Genomic DNA, 23,962 nt, shown 5'->3' with positions numbered 1-23,962 from the left:
AGATGCAGTGTTCAGTAATCAGTAGGGATAATGCACAAGCAATCCATCAGTGCTTGAAGCTATTCTGTATGGGCCCTCTCAGGGCCCTAAATTGCTTATCATAGGCAGAACTGATGCATTACATTTTGTCCCCAACTTCTCTAAAAAAATTGTGGAGTCATTTCTGGAATTATTCCAATATACCAGACCTGTAACTAGTTTTGAATCAAGGTCATATTGTATAGTTAGGGTATTGATATTTTGCTATCACATAAAACAACTGCTGCCTTCCCTCTGCAGCCTTGGCTGGAGACAAATGCACGCCCATCCGTCCAAGGTTCTGCATGCACTGGTACACACCAGAGATCAGCCGCAAAGGCTATCATTGCTCAACTCACCACTTGCATTACAGTATTTTTTTCATTGAAACCTCACTGAAGAGGAAAAAAATGCAGAACTCTGCAACCTGAAAACCTCTGTGAGCAGGAGAAGTTAGGTGAGGACTTCTTGCTTCCCTGCCAGTGTGCCTACTGAATTAAAATCCATAAGGACTAAATGAGTGGCTTAATTTTTATGCACATTTGGACATGGTCTTTCGAGAGCTATGCGTTGGGCAGCAGAGTGTTGATCAGCTCCCAGCTAGACTGAGCCACAAAAGCACTGACAAAAAGAGCTTCTATGGAAAACACTAGTTTGTCAAAAAAAAAAAACAAAAAAAAAACAAAAAAAAAAAAACATTTAATCAGATGTTTCACGTCATTTCATTTCCATTTTAAAGTTTTACCCATTTGGCTGTAGATGCATATGTATTTCATTCTGTGGGGCTCTGCTTTGTGTGCGCAGGACTGTGTTCATACGCACATACATATATGCACACATACGCACATACATATATGCACACATACACACATGCATATTTGCCAGCCTGCACATAAATCTCATATGGCTTCTTTGGCTCAGCCCTGCCACGCAGACTACCCACGTGGAGATCCCCGCACTCCTGCAGCTCCTGCTCTGTACCTGGGAGAGACACCTCAGGACCTCCCAGCCCTAAGCGGGTGGTTGACAAGATGTTACGGCTTGTCCGTCATGAGGCAGGGGATGTTCTGCCAACCAGCTGGAGAGATTTGCCACTGCCCCGTCCTGTAACGTGTGGAGTCCCCAGGAACTGGAGCAGATAATCGCTCCATTTTACAAATTATGAAGCTGAAACCATTAAATAATTTATCTCATTATTTTCTGTAGTGTTTTCCCCCTTCTGTGGGTAGTGGTTGTAAATTATAATAATGCACAAGCAAAAAAATGCTTGAATTTTCCAGGGATGAAAATGCTGTCTTTTGCCCAGCTCTCTGCCCAGTTTCTTTGCTGGACTCATGTGCTGGTGAGTTTTAGGCAGCGTAAATAGTCAGGCCCTATAAATGCACAGAATATGCCAATAACATTTCATGTGGGTAAAACTGTCTTATCTTGTCCTTCATCCCTGAAGCCATCCAGTGTCTATTATAAATTTAGCAAAAGACTGGAAGAATAAATTTCATTAGATTTCCTTTGTTAAATAGATCCAAGCCAAACTGTGAACACCAACAAAAAGTCACCAAGTGGCTTTTTGGGACTGTATTTTTACAGGGCTGGAAGTTTCTGCTAAAATTCATAAATTTACTGTAGCTTTTGAGTTTATTTGCCATAACTTGGTACCAGCAACTAGCAAACAGATACTGGTGTTTGCAGCCAGATATGCATGTGTGTGTCTAAAAAGATTATTTATTTGCACTTTCAATTATGAAATTTGTATGCATGCTAGCAGATGTACAAGTGTGTGTGTGCACACGTGTATGTATAGAGTCACACACACATAAAGCACAGCCCTACCAAATACAAGTGCACCTACATCCAAATGGGTAAAACTCCAATCGCCTCTATAGAAATAGTTAGTATAAATAACCAAACCCTCAGTAATCTAAATTATAAAAATAGGTCTCACCAAAGTCAATATAAAGAAGGAATTATTTCAACATTAAGTAATAGATTAATCAGAGCAGACTTTGCAATTAAAATTATTTGATAATTTTGATTAAAAATGAATAATGACAGCTGGAGGAAGGATCTCATGACATGTGCCATTAATAGTGCATTGAAGACAGCAGGAAACATGAAATAAGAAAAGCATTCAAACAAAGGCATTAAGTTTTTTAAAACTGTTACAAGAAGACAGATGTATCATTACTTGGGTGAAGCCCTCTGTTCTGCAACTCTGTGTTACAGGATTCATCAGCTCTGGCTAGAGAGATGCCTTCCTGAACAGCTGCAAGACATTTATCCCCATAACATAGCCCTACTCCATGGTCTCATTCCTGGTCTGATGTATGTGGTCTGCTCCGTTTTCCAGCAGAGTCCTGGCTCCTCTGCTGGCAATACTAACAGTGGAATGACTCTTTTCTGGGAGATGAAGCTGATGTGAGACACTTTGGGTGGCCCTCCCTCTCTTGGATGTACTTTTCTCCTGATTTAGCTGTAATAGAGAAAGATTTGTCATCCACATGCTTTGGAGTGCACTGTAGAGAGGCCTTTTATAGAAGGCTTAAGGGGTGGAAGACACCTGTCTGTTCTGACAATTTGGTGTGAAAACAAAGATATTAACCTAGAAATTCAATAGCCTTGGATATGTGGTCTCTTATACTTCTCCACTATCTGGAGTAAAAGAAATGTCTATTTATTCTCTTGCTTCAAATTCAGTTAAACTCTTGGTAAATAAAATGTCTTTCTGGTGACTGCATCCAATTTGTGCAGGATATTTGGGGGAAAATGGGACGTGAAGGAAATTACAGTTAATTTTCTAACAAAATCAAATGCATTGTAAACCTTCCAGTGATATCTAGGAATTTTTTCAATGCATGACCCAAGAGGAAAAAATGCAACTGCCATCAGAGATGTTTTTCTTTCCCCTAAGCTACACTTGCATGATCTGCTGCTTACTGGAGGAAACTAGTAGAAACAGACAAGGTGCTCTACATTGCAGATTGGGCTGTCATTATCTTATTTCCTGTGCCATCAAGCAGTGTTTTGGGTAAAATGGGATTGGAGATATCCATACACAATACTATCCGCTTTTGAGAGAAAGGAAAGAAATACAAAGCATGCAGAGACCCATGTATTTTTATTGATGACTCATCTAAGGATTCATGGAGAATGCGAGCAAATGATTGATATAAACTGACTAGCTAAGTGTGAAACAGCTAAGCTGAACGTGAACAAGGGTGTTTTATCTGATTGTCAAGAATGTGCACAACACAGTGTAATCTCTTTTGTAAGCAAATCCATAAAACTACCAATCAAAGAGGTTGCCGTAATGGTAAAGGGATAAAAAACTGCATAAAGACAGTATTTATCTGAGAGATTAGATTCTTTCAAACAACAAGGAGGTCTACAAAGCAACCACACTTCAGAAACCCTTAGATGTATCATAAATGACAATAAAAATAAAAATCCATCTTTAAATGAACAAATAAAAGTTCAGAACAAATGTGCCTTTAGTGGCCTCTGTCCCCATGAATAATTGTTTTGTTCTTCAGTGTGGAAAGGATTGAGATTCCCCCATTCTTCCCCTGTATTGCAGAGGGGGTTTTTTTCTAATCAGCCAGAATAACCCATCAATCTACTATCACAACCTGCTCACCATTTTCTCAGCACACAAAGTCTGTCGGGGAGCTGGAATGAACAGAAGCTGGTATGTAACTTGTTACGCCCTTCCTGATCAGCATTTATTGTTACACCTTCCTGCTTCTCCACAAAATACAAACGACGAAAACCCATTTACTGTTTAAAACAAGACAGATTTATGGGCACTTTTTTTGTTTTAAGAACAATTAATTCTTGTATCAGGCATTGACTGAAAGACATATATATCTTGGCATATCAAGATGTCATTTTACCGTTGATGTTTTCTTTTTAATTGATTCTGCGGAGGCATTCAAAACTTCCTAAGCACTTTCCAAGCACATGCTGGTTACTGTAGAATAACAAAGGTCTAACAACAACAGCAGATGGAGGAAAGGAGCCCAACTGAGAAGCAGAAATTGGGCAGAACTTCATTCTTGGGGCTGTTTTCACAGTGCCCTGGTGCCATTCTGCCAACCCTTTGCTGTCGCCCATCTTTTGCTGCTGATTCACATCACTGTAACAGTTTTGGCTTTGGCTGCAGTTTCCAGCACCACGGCAGACCCCTATTTCAGCTTCAGCCAAGCAGCCTCTCTCCAATATGCCGTTCTTACTCCATCCTTCTGGAAATATTTTTCCTGCGGTGTGCACATCCCGTGCTGGAGCTGCTCTTGCTGCTACAGAGGAGGACTGGTACATCCTCTCCACGGTCACCGCCTTCCAACCCACACAGCGTGCCTCGGGGTGCACCCATCGTCTAGCCCTGCGGTCACCTCTTCCTGCAAACACGTGGGACGGTGGACACCACTTGAGATCCTGAAGCAGATGGTGGGATCAGTTTGAGTACTTGTAAAAGCCACCCTAATGCAAGCTGCCTTTTGAAAGGCAACCTCCTTCCCATTCCCCATCATCTTTTTGGTTGCTCTGCAGTAGGTCACAGCCTGCTGAAAATGAACCTGCTTGAAACAGGAATTCTGCTTCCACCCAGTTCCATCCCTCCCTGCAGCTGTCTCTGCACTCCCTGAGCACCAGTGCTGGCATGGAGCAGGATGAAATTTTGTCTTCAGTGGCATCGGGGAGAAGAAGTCACTTTTTCAGTTGGCTTAAACTGGTTGTGTGACTGCACCCTGAGCTGGGCAGGCACGGTTGGCCAGTCTTCTGCCACTGCTTTCTCATTTCTAGACTGCGTCTTGGGAGTTATCTCCTCCATGCATATCATTCAAGTCTGCTTTTTCACTACTCCATGTAGAATTCCAGGCTGTATCATGCATCCAGGATGACAGAAGGACAGGAGAAAGTGTCTGAGACACATGAACACTGCTGCGTCCCTCGTTGTCCCTTCAGGCAGCTATCCAGAAGCATACAATCACGCCATGACTGCAGTCATTGCTCACTACATTTCAAAGAACAAATTTTATAAACGTAAGTGGATTTTCAGTGCTACTGAACCATTTTTACTAAAGGAAACCACGAGTATGAATTATAGCCAGTCTGGCACACATTTTTTTTGTAACTGGCCACTGAGTTCACAGTAAATGGATTTCCAGTCCTTGATTAGATATTCTAGCCTTCCCACAGGAAAGAAGGAAGGAAAAGCTTTGTAGAAAGAGGCCTAATAGAGGTATGGAAATATTTCATATTCTTTCCTTGCCAGAGCCTTTTCATTTTAAATTAGTGAGATTCCTTCTTATCGAAGGAAAGAGAAAAATAAGACCTGTCTTTTCACATATTGTCTTTTTACAACTAAGTGACTGATGTTTTAGTGAAACTTTTCTGTGTCGTATTTCTGTCAAGCAATTGTGGGCTGGGACGTGTGACAAGGCTGAACAAACTCATCTGAAACACAGATACAATAATTTGTTCATGAATAGAAACTCCTCCATGGATATTTGTGTAAACTAACAACAAGCATTCAAATATTTGCAGAAAAATAAACAAATAAAAAATGTTAAGCAATAGGCTTAGTGCAAGGGAAGAATTGAATTTAATGGCTGTTATGTTTCCGCATATATAGAGAGAGAAATGTTTGAAATAATCAAAATAAATATTTCTATTCCATGGTTTGAGTGAACATCACCAAAAGGACAGACGTGTTCCAGTTCCATTTGTGCAAGTCACCTTTGAAAAAGCAGGTTGTCTAACTTGCTTTTCTAAAATATAATATAGATGGTATGCATCTGCTTTAGGAGAAAAGATGTTGCTAGGCTGATATAAGTATTATCAAAGCCTTTTTGTACTCTTTTCTGGTTGGGAGAGGAACATAATGTCACCAAGTTAATTGTCACTATTTATGTTATTCACTGTTATCTTTCTGTATAGAGCTTGTGGGAAACAGTGAGGAGAAAAAAAGGTGTCTTAAATTTTCCTTTTACTGAAGTGGAACCCAGTTGACACGTCTTTGGAGGCCTTTGTTAGTTACTGAATGTTGGCAATGCTAAGTGCCTGTGAAAAGGTTTCCCCTTCTAGCAGATAGGATCCAGTATCCGTGCAGCACGTCAATATCAGATGATGTCATTTTTCCTACTTTTTTTCCTTGAAAAAATATATGACATCTGTAAGCAGCATTTTAGGAAAGTAAACATCGCTGTATCAATTTTTAGAATAGTGTTTGCTGTTCTTTTTCTGCCTCCTCACTTTTGATCTCTTTTGAAAACATGAAAAACAATTTCCCCCATAGATGCTGTCCTATTCCATTTGACAAACATTGATTTTTCTCTCCCATGTTTTGAGTGGAGCCAAAACTGGCATGGCTTATTGTTTTTAATAGGAACAAAAATATCAACTTAATTACCACCTAGTCCTGTCATGCCAAAACATGTTTATTTCTGTATAGCACTGTCCACAGATATCAGTAGAGCACTGGGAAGAATAGTTGTTCATTTGCTGCCATGCACTCAGCCAAGGGGAAACAAAATTGGATCTTTTCTGCAAAACCTGAGAATAGGAATGAGCAGCCTCCTCCAAAACAAATTGTTGAAAAGATGCTTTGTGACTTTATTAGGCCTTGGATCATGTCCCATTTGCTTGCCAGATATAAGTATTAATAATAATCTTCGTGTCTTCATTAAAAGGTATAATGATTAAAGATTATATCTTTTCCATTCAGAAAATCTGAAATCAGTGTTGGTTTTGATAGCAATAAACCGTGGGTACAACAGCGTAAGATAGAGCCTAACATTTCTTCTTCCCTCTTCGTGCTTATGCCTGTATGGATCTGGAAGAGCTGCAATGAAATCAGTGTTAGTATCCCAGAGCTATAGCCAGGTTAGTGATGGCAGAATTTCACCAACATTTGTTATTCCAGTAAGCAGAGGAGCTGGATTAAGTGGATGTGCATAAAGTTTAGGAATTGCATGAAGAGTGGCCTCAAGCAGAGGTCAGTGGCAGAGGAGGAGCTCAGGTGGGTAAGGAGGGTGGGACGGAGCTGTGCGGGGGCTTGAATGCCGAGGCACGAACCTGATGCTCTTGGGGCGGCCACTAAAGAAGGGATCCAATGTGAATAAATTCACGACGAACTTAATTCCTAAATAAAAGGGTGGATGGGATCTCCCTCCAGAGGTCTCCAGACGTGACTACATCTCCTCATGTAGTGTACAGGGAACCAGGGAGGAGGGTTCCACTAAGTGCTTAGAATTGTAGGAACAGGTTAAAAAAGTTACGGAGAATTGATCCCAAAACATCCCCATACCTCCCTAGATTCCCTAGTCTGTTTTTCTGACATTCAGCAGTCTTATGGGGAAATATAGTTAATTCATATTCATAAATCTCTACTGGATGGAACTGGAGCTGACTGGATGAATTTTCTTCTGCTGGAAAATGCTCATTTTAGAAAATCAAAAGATTTTGAGGGAGAATTAATACGATGGTTCCCTGGCCACTGGCCTGGAAGCCTCGCCAATGTGCACCCAGCCAGCAATCTTTCTGTGAAAAATGTTCCATTTTTAAATTTTTCACCCTGAGTTAAAACAATTTTTTTCCTGCTGTGAAAGTTTTACTGGGAACAGATCTTTTATTTTCTGGCCAACACTGTCTGTGTTGTTATTAATATTTATGATGATTATAACATATCAGGCAAGTGGCCTTGTGTGATGAACATTAGCTTTTTATATTACTTTGACCTTCTCTAGGCTGGACGAACATTTCTACTCTTGATCTCCCAATCGTTTAAAAGATCAGGACACAGATAATTTAGAAGAATTAAGGAGCTCAAGTGTAGGATTTTACAATGTTGCCCCTATCCTATTGATTAGTTCTGTTTCATCCCCATAACATAGTTAGTGCAGCTAGGTAAACATACAGAAATTGCTCTTTCCTTTCAAGAGGAATGTCAAAACAATAAATAGATTAGTCATACCAGCTGTATTGACTTGTGACAACCTTGATGTACGCAATCGTTTGGGAGTCAAATATTTATTGGGGGGGGACGGGACATTTTTATTTGCTGCATTGAGGCTCAGTGGGAGAAAATGCTGTTAGGCATCTCAAAGTTCTCTGCATAGTGGCAGGCTTTTAAATGCAATGAGATATCCGCAGTACATTTCCATATTAATCAATAAGATGAAAGGCAAAAATCAATTTTGTCTGTGCAACTGTGTGTGACACCTCCCTAAGAGCTGTACCATTGGGATGGATTCATGCCAGCAAAGCTGGCCATAGGTTGATTGTTTATTTATGGCAAGGAAAGGCATAAAGTCATCTTAGTGACAAAGTATCAGGAAAGATGTTACTCATAGGATGTGTATTCAAAAATCTGGCACTGGTATGTGGGAAATATGTATTTCAGATCTTAACAGGAATTGTGGTTTCCCACATAAAACAGAGGCAAAAATTTTCTTTGATTCAGAAGAAAAAAAAAGGCTGAATTTACCAATGGAATTGAGGAACATCCAGATGTTCTCTGATAGTCATGGCAACACTAAGGAATTTGCCACATAGTCTTGGGATTAGCAAGGTATCATTATTGTAACATTAAGAAATTAATAAAATGTGATCCTCTACTTTCATATTCTACATCCCTCTTCCTGTACCGGAATAGACAATGAACCTTAACACATCCCCATGTCACCCGCACTTTGGCTGGCCTCTGTTACATCCTCCAGTAATTCTTCTAATTCAAGACTGTAGAATGTTAGATTATGACTTGTGTCATATTTGAAAGCTTACATTTATAACTTCTTCTGCAATGTGGTATCCAAGACATTATTTCACTTTAGACTTATTCATAAATATAAGCATGCTTTCCTTGGTGCTCTGTTCCTCCCCTAGTTATTCCCAACATTCAGTGTGGGGTTTTTTGACGATTGCTATACCAATTTTATGGTAGTATGAACTGAAAAGCTTGGGTTTGAGAGACAATAGTCATCTCAGAGCTCTTCACTGCCTAAAAAATGTTAGAATTTATTTCTTTTTTCTTATACTCATCACTTGATTCCATTTTACTGCTCAGTCATTCAGTATTGTGAGGTCTTTCTCAGATTTTCTCGGACAGTCTTCATCTTTACTCTCCTGAAGAGTAACACCAGTGTGCTTTTTCACCTCACTACTTACCCCCATTCACAGATCATTTATGAAAAGCTTACAACAGCAAAGTCTTAAGCATAGGATCCTGTGGAGTCTGTTAAAAAAATGTCTTTGGAGCAAAACTTATCCCAACCTCAGCTTTCTATGACTAACTCAGATTCTAAGCCTAACTTCTAGATAGGTGAAATGAAACAAAGTCCAACCACAGAATCACAGAAAAAGTCTGGGTTAGGAAGGGACCTGTGGAAAGCCTCTAGCGTCCAACCTTCAGTTGAAGGCAGGGCCTTAAATTAGGTTTTTCAGGACTCTGCCAAGTCAAGTCTGAATATTTCCAGCAAGACAGATTCCACCACATCCCTGCCCTACCTATTCCAGGGTTTAATTGTTTACATGGTGATCTTCTTTTCTATAGCCAAACAGAAACCTGTGCCCATTGTGTCTTGTCCTGTCACTCCATATCCATGTGAAGACAGTTTCCCCGTCTTCTCTGTATCTACCCTTTAGGCACTGAAGACTGATGAGATCTCCCCTGAGCCTGTTCTTTGTAGGCTGAACAAACCCAGTTCATTCAGCCTTTCTTTATTTGTCAGGTTCTCCAACCCTCTCATCATCTAGGTCGCCATCCACTAGACCCTTCTAACCCAAAGAATGGCTAAAAATTCATTGATAATCTTAATGCAGCATTGAAGATGCACTATATCCAGCAGTAGAGGGAGACTATGGAAGAGAAAAAATATTCAAGGAAAAGAAAAAATGGAATGAGGACCAATGTCCTTCCATAAGTAATTCTCAGTAAACTACCAATAAGAATGGCAAGCTTATTAGGTTTAAACTGGGTTTTTACAGAAGACATTAAAGTCCTAGATGCCACCACACTTAGTAATAGAAACTTTATGTGTACATTAGATGCTGCTAAACAGTGAAGTTATTCTTGAAATAACCAAACAGTTTCTTGAAACAAACTGCTTATAAAAGTAAAATATGTATCACTTCTCAAGAAGAGATAATGGACAGCTCATTAATTATGTTTTCAGGAGTGTACCATAAATTCTGTCAAGGTTGGAAAAAGTTCTAGTGCACAAAATTTAGAAATAGGGTATGAAATAAAAACCACTGCAGAAAATATAATCACTGTAAATTCTGAATATGAGGAGACACTTGAAAAAATATGTCAGGACTGACATGGGAAATATGAATTATAAATCAGTTGTGATGAAGAGGATAAGGAAATCAGATGCATCAAGGGAATTGAGACAGTTTTCTGAGTCAGACATATGGGCCAAAAAGGGCCTCTGCAAAACAGCACTAATGAGATCCAACTTTAAAAGTTTAATTAGTTCTAGACACCACAATACCAGAGAGCTCTTTTAAAAGAAATACAGAAAACAGCAAAAGACCTGAGGAAATCACTTATGAAAACAGTAAAATAATTAGCATGGAAAGTGTGACTGAGCACAAACTAAAGGAGGATATGATAGGTGTCTACAAATATCTGAGGGATGTGAAAACCAAGAAAAGGACTGTTTAAGATGATATGAGGTAGCTTATTAGAAACAGTTTAGTGAAATTAAGCAGCAGAAAAAATACACCACATAACTGGACAAATATTCTAATAGTGATGTACAGTAGACAATAAAATAGCTCGCTTAAAAAAAGCAGGAAGAACATAACTAAGCTAGTTTAAAATTGAGCTGGACAGGTCCCTAGGTAATGTATATACAATGGGTAGTAACTCTGCATGGGCAGCGGAATGGCTGAAAAGATCTTTGAGATTCTAACATCTGTAACTGTACCAAGATAATGTGAGCTATATACTCAGGAGAATTTTACTGACGAAAGGATACAGTAAATATGAAATTTCAGCCTATGACTTGCTGTCTTCAACCGTTTGAGCATATTTCATCAAAGAATAGTCAGAAAGATGGACTTTTTTCAGTGTTCCAAGCCCCACATATCTTGAAAGACTTATGCACACTAGTCTATGTTAATACATATTTAAAGAATGGACTATAGTAAGTAGCACACAGGCATGCATCAGTGAGGGTTATTTTATTTACTAACAACATTTTCTGTGACTGATGGTGAGACTATTTAAGCATCTCTTGGCACATGAAAAAAAGCAAAAAGACAAAGATTTTATAAATGTATTGCATTTTATTAATTGATTCATGTCAAGCATTCAGACAGAATCCTCAACATTTGGCAATAACATCTGCTAAAAGTCCAGTTCAGAAGAACGTCTTGCATTCAGCTCCCATAGGGTAGTGGAAGAATGCTAACAGTAGACAAGGATTATCGTTTTGCCTAGTCTTTGCTACTTTCTTTTTGCATACGTGAACAAAGATAAGATATAATCTAATAACAACGCACTCAATTATTTAGAATTGCTCAAAGTTATGGAAAGACAAAGAGGCAAAATCATTTTAATATGGTCATTTTTTTCAATACATGGAAGAAAAATGTATGCTCTGTGAAATGCTCAAAAAAATCTAGTGAACCTGCAGTTCATCCTACAAAATTCATTTTGTTGCTATCAGCTGGAATAAGATGACAACTGCGTGCCAATAACCTTTTCATACATATACTGTACATGATATTAACCTGATTTCTTGAGTTGCTCTACATAAAAGAGACAGTTAGAGACAAACCCAGCAGGAGTGATAAAAAATTCTCCATTATTAAGGAACTCGGTATGGAAAGCTTTGGCTTATTCATACTGTTGACAATTCTTTTTTTCCTTTCTTGAGGGAAGAGTAAGTGATATTGTCGTCAATCAACATGGCTACATAGCTGATCAGAAATATCAAAAAACACATAATTCTTAAATCTGCAAATTCTTATAACTGAAATTAAACATAGATAATAAATAATTAGATCTGATTATCCACACACATTTATAAAGTTTGCCTTTTTAATTAATTGGTAATTAACCTGACAGGGACAATTCTGGATTCCAGTCCCTTCTGCAAGAACTTATGATGTACTTTGCTTTACATCAGCCTTTGGACATCAGCCCTACAAGCATAAGCCAGAAAACTGGATTCACCCCTCCATATCTGTGTGCCTTAAATCCTAAGATGGAGACCAATCTTTCTGTCCAGGTGAATAGCTAAGTATTCCATAGAAACAGCTTTGAAAGGAGAGCTATCAAGCACATAAGAATAGCAGAGGTGGTTAGGGTGTTTTTCCAGCAGGTAAAATTTTGAGCCTCCTCACAGCAGGCAAAAAAATTGATTTGGAGTCTCACACATCTTGGTTGTACTGTGTAAAGGCAAGGCAGGCACCTTCAAGACGGCATTCTTCTTCACTACTCCTTTGAAGAACTCCATGGTCTAGGAAGAGCTACAGAAACGATGAGCTCAGAAGGGCTGAGAGGGTGAGCGGATCCTTGTCAGACTGCCGTGGAGTGTTGTTAAGCTTAGAAAGCATTTAAGAGTGACCTGAAGCTTGTACAGCATCCAACTTTTGCCTTGCCCATTGCCAACGTTTTCTCAGAAAACAGCTCTGTCGCACAGATCAGGATGGGATTCTGGCCACTTTGGCAGTTCACTAGGGGAATGCATGCAGACCCCTTCATGCACAAGCACACACATCTTGAACCAGCTCCCTTGAACCATAGCCTGGACCTCAGGACCATCCAGACTCTGCACCCAGACCTGGACCCTTCACAAAGTGTCTGGCTTAAACCTCGGCTCTTTCCAGCTGCTGGTCTCCTCGTACTCGCCAGATAGTCCAGCTTGAAGTTTGCTAGCAGGACGTTATACACACACACAGAAAATACGCTGCACACCCACACTATTATTCTCAACCAGAAAATGGTTAGGAATAGAGTTTAATAAGAATATAGAGCAAACTGCGGTGATCAGGCAGCCAACAAGGTTGCTGACTAGCAGTGTTTCCACATGGATGGCCACTTTCACACACCCTCTTCTCCCCATTTTCCTATGCTTTTTCCCCAGCTCTCCTTAATCCATGTCTTTCTTTGCCCTTGTTTTCTCCCATGTAAACTTTTTCCCCATCACTCCTGGTTTTACTAACCATCTGTGAAATCCTGCCATTCTTCACGGCGCTAACTGTGACTTTTGTTCAGCTGCCTACTCTGTTACTTGTTACCTCCAGGAAAATCTCACACCGTGTCCAGCAGTTTCTCACGTTTTGCTCACTTACCTAAACCTCGGGCAAGGACTAGTCATTTGCCTGCGTACCTTAACAGATAAGCTTAACTGGATATTGATAACTGAATAGCCAAATAAGGAATATTGAGATCCCCTTTACACAGGTGTAAACATGAGTTTTAATAAAAGTACCTTCCCCCAACAAAAAAAAAAAAAAGCAGGATGTACAGAATTATAATGTTATTATGCCAATACATATGTGGAGCTTAATGATAGTCAGAGAGGAAATCTGTCAATTAAGCCTCATCGAACCGTACAGTGTTCTCAAGAATAACAATGTGAAAAGGGAACTGTGGACCCTAAGAATAACAGCAGTTTTGGCATCACTGCCATGCCTTACTCTGATTTCCTGAGAAAAGTGTTCTTAGAACCTCATTACATGTGAGGTGGTTTTACTTTCCTCTTCTTGAATTTTTTTAGTAAATCATAATCTAGCAGTAAGTTTTGGCAGAGTATTACAGGGCTGTATTTCCACTGTTATTATATTTCTAAAAAGTCAATATGTACCCATATTTCACTTTTCAATTTTTATTTTTTATTTTGTTTCATTAATTTACCATCTAACGCTCTAAAGATTTTATGACCGCTACTTATATTTAGTGTCATGATGGAAAACTCACTGAGTTTTGCCTACATGACGTAGTAAATACAACCCAAACTCCTGCCTCCCCTTGCCCTTGGTCAGAAGGCTGGGAAGATACCAAATGAACAGTGCTTTGCAGCCCAGCATATTAACAGTTATATCCTTTTCCAAAACAGTCATTGCCATTCTCAAGGTCGTAGTCAACTACAATAAGTTGCTCAGTCTGTTTACAACTGATTTATCTCTCTTCTTCTGCAATCCATGAACTAATCCTTTGAACCTTCCCCTAAGCAACTACGTGAACAAGCACTTCACAGTTCTTCATAAATAAGTGTTAGACCACATATATGGGACTAGAAAAAAATAGAAACCTCCTGATAGGAAATTTAAGAAAAGATCTTCTTCCCTTTTTTCCCCAAACAAAATATACCTTAAGATTTTGTAACAGACATGCAATTTAGTATTTTACCATTCTTTGTCTCCCTGAAGAAAAAACCTTTTTAGAGACTTCATCCATAGATGCTTTTCTAGATTTGCCTGGGGAAAGCTCAGTGTCCTGGTTTCGGCTGGGATAGAGTTAATTTTCTTTCTAGTACCTCGTACAGTGTTATGTTTCGGGTTCAGTATGAGAAGAATGTTGATAACACACTGATGTTTTCAGTTGGTGCTAAGCAGTGTTTAGACCAAGCCAAGGATTCTTCAGCTTCTCATGCCCAGCCAGCAAGAAGGCTGGAGGGGCACAAGAAGTTGGAAGGGGACACAGCCAGGACAGGCGACCGAAACTGGCCAAAGGGGTATTCCATACCATGTGATGTCATGCCCAGTATATAAACTGGGGGGAGTTGGCCTGGGGGGCAGGGGAATCGCTGCTCTGGAACTAGCTGGGCATCTGTCAGCAAGTGGTGAGCAATTGCATTGTGCATCACTTGTTTTGTATATTCCAATTCTTTTATTATTGTCATATTATTATTATCATCATCATCATCATCATTATTTTTTTCCTTTCTGTCCTATTAAACTGTTCTTATCTCAACCCATGAGTTTTACTTTTTTTTCCCCATTCTCTCCCCCCTCCCACTGGGGGGGGGGAAGTGAGCGAGCGGCTGCGTGGTGCTTGGTTGCTGGCTGGGGTTAAACCATGACACTCAGCCACTGCTGGAATCTCACTGATAATTTAAAAGTAGAACAACACAGTGTGCATGAAAGGAAAAACTGATGTCACAGCCAGACTAACACAGACCCAAAAAATGCCTTTCCTTATCAGCTCCCTGAGTCTTCCCTATCAGACCCTCCTTGCATTTTCTTGATGATAGAAAGGTGTCAAGAAAAAGGAGGCACTGACTGTTTCTACAGGAACTTTGTATTTCAGTCTAGTTTGGGGGGCGTGGGGGGTGTTGACTTGTCAGATGTCTCATAAATCAGTGTCCTTGTCCCTGCTCCTTTTGTTTCAATTTGGGATTTACTAGGAAGTTTTCTGGAAACCTGCCCTGAAGGAAATGTAACATAAACAGGAAGACATCACTTTTGGTATCAAGAAAAGTCAGAAAGACACTGGCTTGATGCAGTTCCTAGGAAACAGAGGCAGATTCTTGTCTATTTATACTATTAGTCTAGCCATTATTTGGCCTGGAGATGCTCAGGGTTCACAAAACATCATCGTATCTTGAAATTCTCACATGGCCTTCTGAATTTTTAAGTTATACAATAAATCACTTAGCATGGTGATCAGTTTTGTCCTGTGCTTCTCATTAAAATGGCACCTATAAAGCTTTTAAAAAAAAAAATCTATGAAGTAAACCAAAAAATTCTGCAGGATCTCTTTCTTATGTATTGCTTAAAATAAAACAATGTCCTTCTAAGAGCCACTGTCATATACCTACAGTATTTCTTGGTGTGAACAAGGGAATACAAAGCGGTTAAACAGAGCTGCTGTGCTCAGCCAGCAGAGACATTTTGGGGCCCCTGGGACTACACCTAGGACTCGAGTAGACTTGGGTTTTTTACCGCATCAGGAAGGTCCCCGCTCCTGTTTTGAACAACACACATCTAGCAGGAGAGGTCAAGAGCAGTGGCGCTGACAGTGAGCCTAGTGTGCCATATGCTCTGCACTTTCTCCAGACTGTTTTGCAAGCCCATGTCCTCAAGTGAGCAATTAGTCATGTTTATTGTTTCCGAGTCACTAACAAACCCACAACACAAGAATGACTGACCTAAACTGAGTTCCTGATCCGCTCACCTGGCAGCTAGATGCCAGCTTTTTGCCAAGTGCTCTAGTATATGGAGAGGGGAGACAGGTACGTAGCCTAAGCAAAGCAGATTTTGAAAAATGCAAAAGAGGTAAAAAAAAGAACATATGTAATTGAACAATACATTCCAAGCATATTAACAACATAAAAAACAGGTAGTCAATTAATCAATCGGTTTTCAGATTTTTATAGCACGAACCATAATTAAGCTCCCAACATCTACTATTTGAGCTGACTGAGAAATTATTAAACCCACACACAGTCCCACTGAACTGAATTAGGCTTTCTTTGAGTTCAAGGGTCTTTTGTTGGGAATTAAGATTTCAAGACTGAAGCCTATAGATATTCTTAACTTCATTTTGAAATCTTTCCAGCTTCTCCTGTAATAGTATTCATAACATTTTTAGGAGAAAAAAAGAGACCTGGGACAACAGTGTTGTGGGTTTTGTTACATGATTATAGATTTAAAGAGCTACAGTCTGGGAAGGACCATTACATCATTTTGACTGTCCTGTTATAAATCTCAGATCATGAAATTTCATCTGATTTTTACTATATTCAACCTAACAGCTTTTATTTAATTCAATTGCATAGGAAACGTGGTGTGTATATATTGTATGTGTTCATATAGAATTGTGCAAGTGAATAATAAGGTTTAGCACTGGAGTGAGGGTTAGGGTTGGCAAACGAGGATGCAACCTAATGAGCTGAGGAAATATTTTCCAAGGGATGAATTCACCTTAAGACAACACACTGCGCAGGGTTTTTTTTTCCTAAAGATCAATGTAAGGATAGGAATTTCAGTCTGAATTTTAATCTGAGGGCTAACTCAAAAAATCAGTAGATAGAAGCTAGTTAACTACAGTAGTGATTATATTCGCAAGGAGCCTTCATACTCACTCTTCAAGGCTTCTCTCAGTCTAGAGCTGTCAGATATCACCTGGATAGGTTTGACTTAGTATTAGGAGCAATACGATGGTTACAGAAAGGGTAGAAGGAAGAGCTCAGTCAGACAGAGGCTAAGAAAATAATTTTGGAGTTCATAGAAGTGGCAATTGCTCAGCCTCTTTTGCTCAACTAAAGCTTGTAGTACTCCTACCAGAAGGAGACAGGAGTGACCCAGCAGTCCAGTCACTGCTAACTCAGCCACGGCCCCACACACCTGCTGAAACCAAAGATAAAATGAGTCCTCAAACAACATTAGTTTTCTGTTTGTGCGAGAGCTCATCTGAACTGTACAATTGCGCACAATTGCTAGTCTGAGCTGAGCCCTAGAATGAGCCTTAACTGGAAGCACAACTTGTGTCAGCCTCAGAAATAATGTTGCAGGAGGAACCTGTTTTACCTGAGCCCTTCAAGCATCTCTCATCCCAGCTTTTAGTCCATTTCTCAGACTCTGTCTTTTCAAATATGTCCCTGTGTAGGCCTCTAGTTTAACACTAGTCCTGTCCCACATTCTAGCTCCAAACCAAAAATACAGACTGCTGATATAAAGATGTACCTGTCCTCAGTAAAGGTATGGATATTTCAAATTAAACTTTTCCCTTAACCCATTGGTCCCTTAGCCATATTTCTATAGTGCTAACTAAATAAAAGATTGCAGGGCTCAAATGGCAAGTGATACTGTTGGCCACAGCCTCACTGCTTCAGGCTAGCTTCTCCACACGTTTGTGTTGTGAACAGCTGCCTGGAGTGGTCCAGAGTCATTCCAAGCCAAAGAGGGAGACAGCAATTAAAGAATATGGACAACCTGGGATCTACTGCTTGATTTTGCCTTCTAGCCTTTTTTCTTTTTTCTTTTTTCTTTTCTTTTCTTTTCTTTTTTTTTCTTTTCTTTTCTTTTCTTTTCTTTTCTTTTCTTTTCTTTTTTCTTTTCTTTTTTCTTTTCTTTTTTTCTTTTCTTTCCTTTTCTTTTCTTTTCTTTTCTTTTCTTTTTTCTTTCCCTTTTCTTTAGCATAAAGCTATCGCCCATGTGATTGAAACATAAACTTGACACTAACCTTAACTTGAACCCGAGCTCTTGAACCCACCAGCAGACCTATACCGTACTATATCAAATAAGGAAGCTCAACACAGCAAAAAGCTCACAGAGACCTTTGGCAGCCAGGTATTACATTTCTCAGCCTCTGCCCACTTCCAGTACAATGACTAAGGAAAAACTAAGTGTATGGATAGGGTTAAGGTTCAGAAAATGGAAGCTGATGAACTAAAGAATGTTTTTTTCTAAAGATACAAACTGTCTAAGCCAGGAACAGATCTTTAGTTTGCATCTCCGAGAACTATTAATTTTGAAGTTGAAAGCAGTTTGCTTGAGGAAAGGCTGTGATTACAATTAAAGCTGTGATTCTCGTTCAGTTAAGGATGATGCACTTTTCTTTTCTGCCACGTAGCTAAGATTCCACTTCAAGACTTAATTCAGAACTAGTGCCCCATGCCATCAGAAGAAACAGCAACTAGACTCAAGCCACCACCCATTCTCATGAAGCAATTACCTATTTACTGAACTCTACTTCAAAACAGTTCCTTATCCGAAACGTGTACTCGAGCTTAGCACTAGACTTCTCCAACCTGCTAGTTCCCAAACTGAAATGTTCTTGTACAGAGGCACTTAAGCTGTGGGCTACTCCTACAAAAAACAAACAAACAAACAAAAAAAACCAACAAGCAAAACCACTTTGTGACTGTTTTATGCATTAACCCTAATCTTAACCCTAATCCTGAACAAAACCACCAAAATCCAGCCACCATACCTGTGCCCTAACAATGCCTAGTACTGGTTGTGCAACTAGGATTTAGGCTGATCACATTGCTCACAAAGTGCTAAGGCATTAATGTTTTATACAAGTCATTCCAAACTTGTGAAGAAGAAAATCCTTTATACTATTCCACACCTACAAATCCCCTTTGCATGTGGAAAAATTGCTAACTTACTGCAGGAATCTTTATGTGTATGTGTGTGCATGTGTATATGTGTGTATATCTGTGTGCATGAAAACTGGTTTGTTTCCTCCATCAGACCTAGGTGCTGTTTTCGCCAAGTTTCCCACTGGAAAGGGTTTAAACTAAAGAATTTTTAAATAATGTACAGCCAAAATAACAACTCCGAAACCAAATTCCTACCATCTCACCATTTCTCACAACAAGTGCTACATACCCCCACTCTTTCCAGCCTAAAAGTTCTGTGAAATATTAGACCTGAATTTGCAAGAGCGCTGAGGTACTACAGGCCAAGTAATTTCAGTTTCAGTGGGATTTTTAGGCATACATTGACTGCATATAAACAACACATTGTAGTCCTCAGGTCAGGCTGTGCATGGGAGTCTGTGTCTCGACTGCTAGGGTGAGACGCAACCTCTTCTTCCCATACTTCCACGCACACGTGCTTCTGTGGGGAGGGAGAAGACGGCCGTGCAGGCTGGCAAGAAGGACCGGGACTCCACAGCCAAGCGCGGCGCTAACAAACACTGCCATCAGGGCTACGGGGTGTTCCGTGCCCTCTCCACGTAGCTGCCGTGGGACGGGGGCTTACAACAGCAAAGCCAGGGTGGGGGTCTGTTTTGGAAGGGAGTCTGCTTAGTACATTTTGGAGCCTAAGTCTGAGGGATAAAGAAGAGAGCATGTGAAGATTTTTGTTTATCATGTTAAAATTGCAAGTGGCATCTGTTTAAAGCAAATGAGGTGCTGAAAATTTTAAATGTTAACATATGAGACAAGGATCAAATATGATGTTCAAAGGTATAGTGTAAATCCAGTTTGTCGCATGGCTATTGCCACAGAAATTGTGATGAATCTGTGTCTGGGCATAGACAAACATATGTGACGTATGGCAAACCTTTTTTACTGTTACTATTTTCTGTTCAGTTGCTTGTTTTTTACTTGTTAATGAACACAAAAAGATAAAATTATTTTGGAGAGGGGCTCTAATGTAAATTAAGCAAACGATTGTTTTTAAAATCCAAAACATACAAGAATATATGTTTCTGCATACAACTTGCAACCATGTTTTGAAAATGTAGCAAGGCAAACATGGTTTATACCTATACACTATGGCAGAAATCCAATATTCATCTGCTGTTCATATTGCAAGAAAATGAGATCATTAAGGTCAGAAAGAACAGCTGCTTTAATTATAACACCCTGATACATCATATCAAAGTTTTCATCATCTCACACAAACTCTAAGAACATACCCCAGGGATTCATTTCTATCATCCTGCTTTTTCTCGGGAAGGAGACTACATAAGTAAGCTCCAGAGCACTGGCTGCTTTGAGTGGTGTGATGCTGTGTAAAATAATTTTACCCCAAGCTCAATAATGCTATGGCAACTATTATTAATCTAACTTTTACAGTCTTTATTCCTTTTTCTGTGGTGGCAGCGGTAGGGGAAGATATATTTGGCAGCTGGGAAGCTGCCCTGCAGGCTTCACGGTCCCGCTGCCACACATCCCCACGGGCTTCTGCTGGGGAGCGCTCGGTACCCACGCCGCCGGCTGGCGACGCTGGTCCGCCCGAGGCACCCCAAGGTATCCCTTCTTTAAGGGAACGGCTGCTTTGTGTTTTAACAGATGCTATGCTTCTGGTGGCGGAGAGATTAGAGGGACCGTTCAACATTGAATCAGTCATGGATCCTATTGATGTCAAGATTTCTGAAGCCATCATGAACATGCAAGAGAACAGCATGCAGGTGTCGGCAAAGGTACTGTGTGAGTTGCGCCTTCTCTGTTGCTGAATGTCACAACCAGGGGGAAAAACAGCTCCACCATTTTTCTGTCCAGACTCTAAGAAAGATTGTCCAGACCACTAGAAATTGCTTTTGCTCATTCGACAGTCCACCAGACTCCGTTTGAATCCTTCATCTAGTTAAACGAGCTTGAAGTTTTCAAAAGGGAGTGGCAGGGAGAAAGGCACCATTTAGTAAACTCCAAATTAATAGCTGTAAGAGATTTAAGGAAAACAGAGAGCGCTGAAAATTGGCGGTACCTTTGTAAGCAATATCCTGCGGAGTACGCTTGGTAACTTCTACTCATGTCTCATCTGTGATACTCCATATTAACTTCCAAACACATTTTGATCTGTCTAGGTCAGACTGAAGTATAATGTGTTTGTGGTGAATACACAAAATGTTCTGTTTAACCTCCTTTAATAGCCACTCAAGGGAAATACCATTACATTGGACAGTCTCTGATTACCAGACCTCAGTTTGATAGAGTTTTGTCTGGATTCTGACATGAAGATAAACAGAGCTAATGATACCAGCTTCCTCCTTTCCATTTTTAGTGTGTGTACACACAGATCACCACCACCTCTGAACCTCATGTTAATAAGATCCTTTGAATTCAGTAGCAGGTACTGTTGAGCCAATAGTCAACAATTAATGGCTTTTCCTTAATATTCATCAGTACACTGCGGCTCAAAATCTAAAGTCAACAGTTTGCCAGGTTCTCTGCGTTAGGAGTTTCTACCTCCCATTGATCTCCCAGTAGTCAGTTAGGTGCTGGCTAGACTGCCATCCCAGCCAGTGAATTTCCATTGCTTGGAAGGAAGCTGCCATAGCTGGGAAAAATGTGGGGACAAAAGGCAGCAGGCTGAGGTTAATATTCTTCCTGCCAACCCAAAATTAGATGCTCTTTATGGCCCCAGTGCTGCAGGTTCCTAAGGATTTCCTTCGAGATGCTTTTTACTTTCAACCTACGTGAAGGATTTTGAAAGCAGTCTACATCCTGCCTAATGAGACTTTGCTCTGGCAGCAGTGATCAAGGCGTTTAACAGCCAAATTCTCTCAAATATTTTGGGAATTAAAGGCTAGCTTCAGCAAACTCAGCCCTTACCTCAGAAAAAGAAACAAAAAATATTTTCACTGAAAACTCACCCAAGGCTCAGGTGTATTTCATTTTCCTTTTTACTTGCTTGCTTCTCACAGTTTTTCCATTAGTCGGGAAGCTGCATCCCCTGCCAGAGTCCAATGATGTCTTGGCACAAGCTCATCTCACTACTTGTTTGTAGCAGAGCAGGCTGTTTCTCCTGTCCCTCAAAAATATTTTATTTGCTGTAAAGATTAATAAATCACAGCAATTCCATTTGCAATGTAAAGATTTTCTTCTAAGAGAAACCTTAGCCAATATTTTTTTAAATCTTGAGAAACAGAAACCAAATTATATCAGTGAAATTTATTTTATTATATTTTCATAGATAACAGAGCCGTCTACCCTTGAGGGGCCTTTGTATATTTCTGTGTAGACCATTATTCTCCTGAAATGTGATTTCCTTGTTTTCCTAGATTATATCCATCTTTTTTCAGGTCTTAACACATGGAAATGTTTTATTCTTAAAGAAAAGCACAAGGCAAAGACTTTGGGTTTAGTGCTACATTCTCCTATGTCATGTCAGATCTGTAGAGATGATATATGAGTGGACTTTGAATCAGTCATCTGTCATCTAATTTTTCCCCCTTATACATACTGACCACTTAGAGCTTCAGTGAAAATGACAGATACATTGCCGGATGTAATGGGCTGCATGGAATGCAATTGCAGACCTAATGTAGGAGAAAAGCCACGCTTGTCAATTGTTCTGAGACACCGCTCGGAAAGCTTCAGGCGGGGTGACAAAATCACGCTATTTTCTCTTTCTTCAAACAGTTTTGTATCTTGCATTTGACTGTACCCACTGAAAATGTGGTGACTAGGAATCACAGCTATTTTTCCACAAGTCAGTCAGCACATTTTAACAATGGGAAAATGATGATGCACTAATAATGTTATGCCTGCAACACCCACATACACATAGATTATTCTTCACCGCTGACACGCAGCTTTTTCTATCTAAAAATCCGGTTGATGTCTAGGAGGAGGCTCTATGCTGTATTCAGTAGAATTTGGGGCCATTTTGTTTCTCTTTTAAAAGGAATGGAACAAATAAAACCAAACAGTTTCTTCCTCAAGGACCCCTCACTAATCTCATCCTCTTTGCAGGCAGAAGAGCCAGAGTTCATTTCATCCAAAATCCATCCCTCTCCTGTTTCAAATATTTATATAAAATTGCCCTATTCCAAAAGTCATTCACATTAAATTGCGCTATCAATTTGTCTTTGTATCACAAAATGATGTTTTGTATTATACCTGCTGCAATTATATGTTGAAATCTATTTGAGAAAAATAGAAGTATGTTTGATATAACACATTGACTGTACATTACTGTGCATATGAAGACTAAATTAAGTGAGCAACAATGTACACTTTCCAACATAAGAAGTGTATAAAAATAAGCAATGCATGCTCTTATGTGAATGATGAAGTCTTCAATTTTAGACATCAGCAGAAAAATACATCGTGAACTTCCTAAGTCTCCATTTTTATGGTTTGTCCCTCCATTCTTCACTTGATGTAGTACTGAAGGTTTTGTCCAATATCTTTTTCCTATAAATATGGCCCCCTACTCAGCACTATTCTTCTAAGAAATAGTGTTCATGGTTACAGTTATACTAATAAATAAAAGGGGGACAAGGACCAGTGCCTGATCTTGAGGCCAAAGTGTCACAGCCTAATTCATTTCTATACTGCTGAGCGCTACCTTCTCTGGAGCTGTTTCATTCTGCCAAGAGCAAGTTGGAGCAGTCCAAGAAAAAGCCAATGAGTTAACAGTTAATCAGTGCAGACAGTCAGGGCTTATTGCTTGAGTTCACGCCTTGTCTTTCATTTCCTCAGAAGACGCAAACCCTCTGTCTTCCACTCTTGATGGGTGCACATCAATATCGAGACAGAGAATTATAGAGATGCCACACGTACCCCTTCTACCTTTGTACTGC

At 39.8% G+C, this 23,962-nt stretch overlaps 1 protein-coding gene across 1 annotated transcript in view; it reads left to right on the top strand.

Annotated features, from left to right (window-relative positions):
• The window catches only part of GPC6 (glypican 6), a 777,565-nt gene that overhangs the window by 685,526 nt on the left and 68,077 nt on the right, over positions 1-23,962 (top strand). Inside the window, 1 exon segment of the mRNA XM_041128712.1 lies at positions 20,724-20,854. Coding sequence (XP_040984646.1) covers positions 20,724-20,854 — 131 coding nt within the window.

This window comes from Aquila chrysaetos, chromosome 14, assembly GCF_900496995.4.
Source record: "Aquila chrysaetos chrysaetos chromosome 14, bAquChr1.4, whole genome shotgun sequence".
Lineage (NCBI taxonomy): Eukaryota > Metazoa > Chordata > Aves > Accipitriformes > Accipitridae > Aquila > Aquila chrysaetos.
This window is presented reverse-complemented; position numbering and strand designations above follow the sequence as displayed.